The sequence below is a fragment of the Charadrius vociferus genome, unplaced genomic scaffold, assembly GCF_000708025.1.
Source record: "Charadrius vociferus isolate BGI_N301 unplaced genomic scaffold, ASM70802v2 scaffold251, whole genome shotgun sequence".
In the NCBI taxonomy this organism is placed as follows: Eukaryota; Metazoa; Chordata; class Aves; order Charadriiformes; family Charadriidae; genus Charadrius; species Charadrius vociferus.
This window is the reverse complement of record NW_009646963.1, coordinates 1,146,806-1,156,296: the sequence shown is the minus strand read 5'-3', so window position 1 is coordinate 1,156,296 and position 9,491 is coordinate 1,146,806. Positions and strand designations below refer to the sequence as shown.

Below are 9,491 nucleotides of genomic sequence, written 5' to 3'. Positions count from 1 at the left end.
CTGCTCTAGGTGAACCTGCTTTAGCAGGGGGGTTGATCCCCAGAGGTCCCTTCCCACTCCTGCCATTCTGGGATTCTGTGAAATTCACAGCAATTTATCACTAGCTTACAGTTCAGGGAATGTCCCTTTCAGACTGAATCCTCATAAAACTTAACAAACACAAGTTGCCTGATTCTTTTGTTGCTCTCACTGATTTTTAAGGGATTTTCTTTTTCTCCTGTGAATTGGAGCAGAGTGTTCTCCTGCATCCCTTCCACGTCCCACCTGGCCTCATCAGCATGGACAGGTGGGGTTTCTAGTCCCTGCCCATCCCCAAGGCTGTGGTCACATTTTGTTGAGGAGTTTAAAAGGACCCATTAGTCCTACCTTAAGTTTTCCCCCAACTTCATTTTTGGACTATTACATCCAGTTTCCTCACTTTCATTCTCTTAGATTCTTCAGAGCCATCTTTGTCAATTTGTTTACTTCTGGTTTATTTATAAAAGACAAACCCCCAATGGACATAAGCTCTCAAGTCCCTTTTGAAAATGCTGTCTTGTCTGTAAGTGCTTTGTTTGTGATCCTCTCCAATCCTTTAGGCTATTGTTTACGAGCTGGAAGGCATCTGCGCTTGGGCTAATCATGCCGAATGCCAGCAATTCCCCCAGCATGATTTGTTGCAGAAGCCAGTGGGAGCAGGTTTTGTTTTGATTATGTTTAGCGTGGAAAATCCACGTTTGCTCACATAGGCCTGACAAAACAGGGGGGATGGGGGGGGCTAATCCAAAATCTTCTGAGGGGAACAACAATCTGGTCATTGATTTCAATGGCATCTCAGACCAGCCTGAAGGTCGAGAACTCTGAAGGCAAGGGTGGTGTCTTGGGAAAGCAGGTAGCCCGGGAGTCAAAAAATCTTCCTTTAAATGTGTATGCAGGTCATTTGCTCTGGGTTGGATGAATCAAAGGCAGATCTAGGAGGCTGCCAGTGCTCTACGGTGTTTTGTACAGCTCCTTCAAAGCTGTGCGGCTCCTTTCTGACATGAGGTTAGTCAGGCTGGGACCCCCCAGTCCTGCCCCCACCAGCATGGCTGGGCAGAGCTGTCCCAGCTATCACCTTGGGCTGATGCTGGCCTCTCCTGATGCCCTCAGCTGACAAGTCAGACTCTTTCACTCATTCTGGACAATGGTGACGTTTTTCTCCTGTGCTGGCGCTTGCCTCCAGGCATCAGATGGGTGTCCCCATTTTTCTGCTCATGAAAGCTGGGATGAAGCGGCCGAGGTCTGCTCCCGCGGCCGAGGTCTGCCATCAAACCGCTGCTAGGGCACACAACCGCAGGCTATGCAGCCGGATGTATGGGGCTGCCGCCTGCAGACACCCCCTCTGCCTCTGGAGGCCCCAGTGCAGGTACCAGGAGCTCCAGGTTGGGCTGTACCCTGCACCATTGAGCCCAAGACTGCGCTTCGGCTGGTTTCTTCCCAGACTCCTGCCATACCAGAGGTGTGCCCAGTGAGGCACAGAACTCAAAGCTGCACCTGGATCCCACCTCTACCCTATTTCCCACCTCAGCTTTTCCTTCTCCGGAGGTGCTCCATTAATCACCATTTATCCCTTTTTGTACCCACAAATCAGTTAGCCTCACCGGTGGCCTGTGGCCAGGACTTCCACAGCTTAAGCTATACTTCATGTGAGGAAACGTCTCCTTTTGTTTCTTTTGAGTCTTGCACTTGAGTATTTCATCAGATGCCTCCTGGCATTTTTAAGAAAACACACTTACTTTGTCACTTAGTCCGTGGCTTTTAGCTTTCACAGATCTCCGCCACAGACCTCAGCCATCTCTTTTCCCGGCTGAAAAGTCCTAGTCTATCAAGCCAGCCCTTTACACGGGAAGTGTTTGGAAGTACTCTGCTTCGCCTGAATCAAAACCCCAGCTCCGCCAGCCCCAGCTGAGATCACACGGCAGCGGGAGCACACAGAGACCCGGGCGGCTCTGCAGGGAGGCATCGGCAGTCACAGAGCGGCTCTGCTGCATCTCCCTCTCCTTTGACACCTGCTCTCTCTTTGAACGCTGGCCTCGGTCGCCCTTGCCTTTGCACCAGGACATGTAGCGGGGCAGGCAGAAAGCTCCAGTGCATGCAGTTATCACAACTTTACTGATGCCAAACATCTAAGGAATTGGTGCAAAATTAACTCAATTGGACAAAACCATGACATTCCCCTAACCAAGGTATTCTTGTAAATTAAGGGGTGTAGCATGTTTAGAGACTAATGATGCAAATACACATTTTGTGAGGGACATCAGGGTAAGGGTCCAAACATGAGACCCAGCTGTGTGTATGCAGAAGGTTTTATTTTGAAGCTTGCCTACCAAGGAGGAGCTCATTTCCAAACACTGAGGATGTCCAAATGTTAATAAATTTTTTGAAATGTGTTTGCACAAACTTGTGGTTTTGGTGAATCCTGATCCATCAAGGCAGATTCCTAATGGCACGCAGACCCTTATGTCAGAGGTAATCAAGTATTATTACAAGAGCTGCTGGCTGTGGGGCCCCTCCTGTGCACACACATGGGTACATATGGAAGTTATTAACAAGTTTTAGCGAAGGATTTTGGGAAATTAACCCCTGGGGCCCCAGAGCACCACTAACAGGCAGCTAGTGGGGAGCAGATGAAGAGAGCAGTTTCCTGCTGGATGCCTGCGGCGTGCTGGGACCGAAATCCAGGCCCTTTGCAGCCCATTAGAGGAAGCCCCTCTCACAAGGACTAAACTTTTCAACTTCTGCTGTTAGGAAGAACGGTTGAAAAAAACCATCTGCAAGGCTGTATAAGTTTCCTTGACAAACTGAAATGAGTCAGCTGGAGAAATGTATAACATAACATATAAAAATGCAAACAATTTTCTCCTATTCCCCAAATGGTGCTCAAGAGGTTGTGAGGAAGTTTGCAATTTCTTTGTAAGTCCCTTTAGGAGCCACCAAAAGAAATGCCTGGATGCAGGCCACCAGGAGCTGCTCCTACACGGCAGAGGGACCAGTTCAGAGGCAGAGTGATTAAAGCGAACGTCTCCCACTCGTTAATGAAAGCAGCAGGATGTTGTTTACAGTCACCCCACGGAAGTAAACTCTTATGGTTTTACTTTGTACATTTTTTTCTCAAGAGCTGATGGAAAAAGTTTTATCTTCCAAAGTCCATGCAAAAGGAGGACTCTGCAAAGTCTACCGCAGACGATGCACTTTGCACAGTCCTGTTCTTCCCAAATTGGTATCCTTGCTTGCACCAATCCTGATCTGCAAAGTGACTTCTCCTCAGGAATAAGGAGAATACTCACCCATAATGTGTTTTAAACTTCCATACTACAACAATGCTTGGCACTTATTCACTGCTTTTCATCCACAAATCTCAAATCAATTCGCTACAGCCCTGCACGGAATTGACTTACTTGTAAGACAGAGATGAGCACTTGCTGTGCAATTAAAAATAAAATAAAAATCAGCAAAATAAAGCAGACTTTATTGAAATCCAAACTATTTCCTCCTCCCTTTGTGTGATTTTCCTAAGTCACAATCCTGGCCGCAAACAGGGTTCTTCTGCAGCCCCCAGCCATACAACCCAAGATGCTCGTTTTCGGCCAAATGAGAACGGTTCACAGCCAGGTCACAGCAATCCAGTTCGAAAGCTCTTCCCTCAGCGAGCTATAACCGCAGCCATAAAACAGAAGCATTCCTGTGCTCAGTTATAAATGTGGAAGAAATCAGCCCACTCCTTCCCCCCTCCCCTGTTTCTGAAGGGAAGGCAGGAAGGCAGCCAAGGCCCCTAAGCGATGACACCCCCAAGGAAGAAAAGGATTGAGGGGACGGGCAGGGTGCCTGGGGCAGCAGAGCCAGTCCCACTTCTCCTGCGGCAGGCAGAGAGGGAAGACAGCCGTGCAGCAGACCCTGCCAAGGCAGGGGCTCCACATGAGAGCCAGGGCACAGTCCCAAAATACAGGTGCCTGGAGCCACCTGAGATGCCCACAGGGGGTGGCAGGGTGGGCGTAGGAGCTGCTGGAGACTTGTGCTCTGCTGGAGCTCTGCCCAAAGAGCATTGAGGGTGAGCAACAGCATGGTGTCCAAGCCCTGGCCAAATCCATGGCAGGCAGCAGCACCCAGAGGATGTGTGTGACCCAGGGGCACCCTGCAGTGCGGGGGAAGTAGGAGGGACGTGGGTTTCCATCCACCAACATGCCACAGCACTTGGCTGGCACTGCCACCATCCTGGTCCCTCTGCAGGGGGCTTTGCAGGCACAGCACCTGCAGTGACAGCACCACCACCACCACCTCCTCCATGGCCAGTCCCACCTCCCTGCCCTGTGAAAATGCCCGACCGCAGAGTTGTTCAGGGGACGGGACCCCAGAAGGTGTCTAATCCAACCTGGGGCTCACACCAGGGCCAGTTCTGAAGTGACACCAGGTTGCTCCAGGCTTGACCCAGCTGTCTTGAAACTTTCAAGAGTGGAGACTGTACCTCTCTGGGGAACCTGCCCCCCAACCAGACTACCCTCATGGAATAAAATCCCCTCATAGCCAGCCTGGACTTGTTTCCCCTATGTCTGCCATGCAGCACTGTGGTGAGCCTGGGTCCTTGCTGACCTCCTTGTAGGTACAGGTAGGCTGCTCTTAGGTCCCTCTGAAGCCATCTCCCCTCTAGGCTGAACATGCCCAGCTCCCTCAGCCTCTCCTCGCAGGGGAAGTGCTCTGGCTCCCTGAGCTTCTTGGGGTCACCCCTCATCGCAATCTCACTCCAATTTATTGTGATTTTGTTGCACTAGGGAGCCCCAAACTGGATGCAAAACTCAAACTAGGGATCTAAGGAGTGGTGAGTACAGGGAGGTAATCACTCCCCTCATCTGCTGGTGGTGCTCCTGTTAATGCAGCCCAGGATGCTGGTGGCCTTTGCTGCCAGACACCCTGCAGGAGGATTCAGCTTTGCTGTCTGCCAAGACCCCTTGTCCTCGCATGGGTTACAGTGCTCGGCCAGGGCTACTTCAGGAGCCGGGGACACCAATAACCCTGAGCGACAGGGTGTGTGTTTGAGCATGGGATGCACAGGACCATTCTCTCAGGGTGGGTTGAACCCCCAGCCACGTCGTGATGCTGCCAGGGGTAACACAGAGCACCCCAAGCCCTCACCCAGGGCATCACAGACTGACTCAGGCATCCAAGGGCTCCAATTCACCACCTCTAATGGACCCAGCGACAACAACAGATGCAATTACCTGCTTAGCTTTTTGCCCTGGCCCTGCATGAAATTACAGCTCCAGTGGCAAGCAACACCATACCCACGTGTCAGCCACCACAGTGCAGGCGAACCCTGCAATGTGAGCCATCCCCGCTTGTGCCGGGCTGAGAGCATCAGCAGCTACAGGGCTACTCAGCTGCCACTGGCCTCCCTGAGACCGAGAGAAGGAGGCGGCAGGAAGAAGATGGCCACTTCCCTGGCACTTATTTAACTACCTTCGTTCAAAAGCCAGTGCCCCGAGATAGGAGGCCAGGCACCTTGCCATTGGCAGAGCGACAGAGCCCTCCAGAGAATAATTCAGAGTGTCTAAGTTAGGCTCCTGTGATGAATCACACCCTGTATCTCTCTCTCTCTCAATGTGTGCTGACCGCACGCTTTGGTTCCTCAGATAAGATACCTAAAGCCAAAAGAGCAAATTCAGAGTAATCCCTCTCCACGTTTGGCTTTTTACCCCCCTCCCATACAGTTTGAAGGGGAAAGTCAGCGTGAGCTCAGCACACTGCCCACACAGCTGTGGATCCTTGGCAGCGCACAAAACAGTTCTGCTCAAATTTTACAGTATCTGAATTTCTCCTTTCACATAGCTGTTTGCAGTCACTTATTTTAAAGATATCATACCTGCCTGCACCCGTAAAATGAACCATAACCCTATTCAAGCTGACTCTGCTCCTCTCATTTGTACTCATCCTCACCGGTCTGAGTTCACTGATGCTGTGCCCTGTTCTTGAATTACTCATGTTTCTTTCAAACACTCAGTACAAATTTTAAGGTACTAAAAATACTTCTGAAAATCTCACCCTACATTCTTAGGAAGTATCTTATGTTTAGAAAAGTCTTTACTTGATTACACTACAAGATGAATTAAGTTTATTGTTTCCAGCTAGGACCATTCATTTATGTTCTGCTTTTGGTCTTTATAAGAAATTCACTTGTTCAGGTTCAGTTTGATTGCCATGTCTCGACACTAAACTAACCAGGTTTCCAACACTGCAAGGGAATGAAAATATCACCATGTATTCATTGACTTTTAAAAATAAGTACAAAACCATGTTTATTAAATTTTTTTAAAGTCTCATATAAAAAATTCTTTGCCTTTTTGAGGCAAAACCAAAACGTCTTTTTACAGTCTGTAGGTGGCAGCAGCATACTATCAGACGAGCATAAGAAAGGGCTCTGGATCCCATCTGTTCACGCTCTCCCAGAGCAGAGCCGACCCTCCAGACCAGGGTCACCTCCGCAGAAATACCATGCCCTTAGTATAGTGAAACTCATCTGCACTCTCAAAAACCTGTCCAAATAAAGCACGCAAAAGCCAGTGAAGCTGCACGTATCATACACGGCTGCAATGGTCTTCCCCCAGTGCAAACGTTGGCTTCCGAGGTGGCAGGCATTGCATTTGTGCTGCAAGGAGTGAAATGTGCTCTCGCTCCACTGCGGCTGTGTGGGTATCCGGTCGGCACAGGGGTCGTGCCCACTGATGCCCAAGCTGCACTGCTGTGGGACTGTCGCAGCTGTACCACTTCATGAGGGCAGATCTGTAGCAGAAACAAGCTTAAGCACTCTTCAATAGAGAAAAACACAGGGTTGACCCAGGAGGACAGGTAACTCACCTTCTCAAGCTTATAAATTATAAAGGGAGAAAAGAGCAGGACTTGGGGGGGACGGGGGGAATCTCTGCTCTGCATGTTGGCTTTACCCCTGACATCGCTGGGGAAGGCCACACACGCTGTGCACGTATGAGGACACAGCTGTCACAGCCAGTGGGTTCAAGCCCTGCTCCCCCTGCCCTCCCCCTCCTCTCCCAGCAGCCAGTCCAGCCCCACCGACATGGCGTGCGTCCCACCAGCACAGCCACGTAACAGGCACCTCCATTCGTCTCCCATGCCCATAGCATCATCTTCCATCCCAGGACGGAGAAGAACTGGGGACAATACTCCCCTCCAACCCTCCCCTTTCGCCTGGGCATGAGACCACCTCCTCCCTCGGGCGCATCCCCCAGGAGCCGCCCAGCGCCGCTGCGTCCCCCGTTGCAGCACCAGCGGCCAGGCTCCGGCGGCACAGTTCTCGCAGCGTGGGCACTGCCCGACGGCTCCGGCACAGGGGCTCAGAGAAGACCAGGGGGGTTCCCCCCATCTCATCAAAGTGCAAGGGGTTGTTCCGGGTCCCCGCCACCACCAGTTCCAGCAGTCGGACCACACAGTCCGAAAACCAGTTCTTCAGGCGGAAATAGCCCTCCTGGAAAGAGATCCGAAGACTGACGGGTCCTGTTGGCATCCGCACGCTCAGGCTGAACAAGCAGTTCCCCTGCGAGCTGTCCCGCACCAAGTAGGTGCCGACGGGCTCCTGCTGGAGCTTGGCGTGAGCCTCCCCCACGGACAAGGGGCCCCAGTAGAAGTCGCTGGCCTGGAGGATGTTAAGGGATCGCTCCAGGACCTCCCACTCGCAGCTGCGAAACATCCGGAAACGATCGGGCAAGCTGGGGGGTGCAGGGCTGGGGAGAACGCTCCGATGCTGCCTTTGTGGACGAGAACCAGTGGCGTGCGTGTTGTGCAGATCATCTGGCCTCCCTCTGATCATCTCTCAAAGAGCCCATGGATCCTGGAAAGACGCTGCCTTTACCATGCTTCCTCCTTCCCATCCAGCCTGCAGGACAGAAGGACAGTTGAAGCAAATCCAACACCTTGTTCTAACTGCGCAAGTGAAGATACTTCACAGGGAGAAGACAGCAGCGAGAGTACCAAAGAGGGTACCAGGGAGTTACTGTATGTCCCTAACCCACAGCTGTAGGGATAACCAAGGAAATATAAGCAGGAAGGGCTCCAGCTGGGTCCCCACCAACGCAAGTTAGCACTTTACAGAGCTCTGCATCCATTGGGTTTCCATGATCCACAGCTAGGGGCTCCCCAGCACACCCTTCAGCAGGCTGGTTTGAACCTAGCAGATCTCAGTATTTCGAGATTTCCCTCAGTTGGATGTTTAGGGGCTTTTCAGAGTGGCCTTAAGACTGGCAAGGGGAAATGACACTCCAAAGCAGAAGGGAAAAACTTCCCAAAGCAGGAAAGTATTGTTCACTTTGTCATTCAGTGAAGGGTGGAAAGGTTTTCTCATGCCTCTCCAACCCTTTCTCCAACAAAAGGACAGACAACGGGACTTAAAAGAAGCAGAAGATGTGAATGAGCTTTTTCCACCAAACCCCAGGAACCACTTCCACATCCCAGGACATGACCGTTTCACTGTGTCAGGAGAAAGCAAAGGTCTTGGATCAAGACTTCTTCAAGAAATGTTACACCATCAGCTTCATGGCTGGGACTGCCACAAACGAGACCACTTAACACCAATACCAGATCCAGCTGGTGTCCCAGGAATGGTTCTGCTCAGGCCTTTCTAGGCCCTTAACTTCTGTTCCTGCCAGAGGGACATCTCCCCTGTCCAGTATATGACGCTGCCCTCTCCCAGTCACTGTCCTCCACTCATGTGCTGCATTCAAAGTGCCCTCCCCTTACTGTCAGGACCCCGCTAATCTCCTGCAACTTGTGTTACCACCAGGCTGTTTTCAGACATGCAAATTCCTGAACCCAGTGTTGCCATCAGCCATCCAAGTCACTTCGATTATATATATAAAAAAATACATATTCTGCATGTGTGTGTATATATATATATATAAGCATAAACATAAAAACCACAGCCCCAAGCCAGAGGCTCATTCTGTGTGAGAAGCCGAGCTGTTACATACCACTTCCCCAGGCCTGACAAGTCAGTAGCTCACCGCCAAACCCTGCCCTCGGTCCCTTGACATACTCCATTAACCCAGTCACACTCGCTGACAGCACAGCCATGCTCGGAGCAGAACAGACTGCTGACACCCAGCCTGCAGCGCAGGAAGAGACGTGCTCCTCCATCTCTGGCAGTCACCCCCACCGCAGACTCGTGGGAGCATCAGGGCTCATAGCGGGCAGGCAGCCCACCAGGGAACGTGCAGGGACCTGCAGAGGGCTTGCTCTGGAGGGAGAGCTTTAGGTTAGGCTTAGTCCTTGTGAGGTTCCCCTTATCTTGCACCCTTTGCTGGCTATGGAAAAGCCTCGTGCTCCTTTCGGTGCTCGTGTTAGCTGGATAGCCGTGCAGAACCCATTCTGTGCCCTGGGGAGGACATGGCACAGCAGGGCCAAACGTCTTCCCTTGCACAGGCCCAGTAGTTTTGGAATGGAGGCTTCTGCCCAGCAATGCCTTGCCTACAGTC

The 9,491-nt window shown here is 51.4% G+C and overlaps 1 protein-coding gene across 1 annotated transcript; it reads right to left on the bottom strand.

The window, feature by feature from the left end:
• Positions 1-7,147: 7,147 nt before the first annotated feature.
• Positions 7,148-7,893, bottom strand: LOC104295474 (suppressor of cytokine signaling 1-like). The gene has a single exon (XM_009895233.1). The coding sequence runs from the start codon at positions 7,829-7,831 to the stop codon at positions 7,148-7,150; it is 684 nt and encodes a 227-aa protein (XP_009893535.1). The 5' UTR covers positions 7,832-7,893.
• Positions 7,894-9,491: the final 1,598 nt, after the last annotated feature.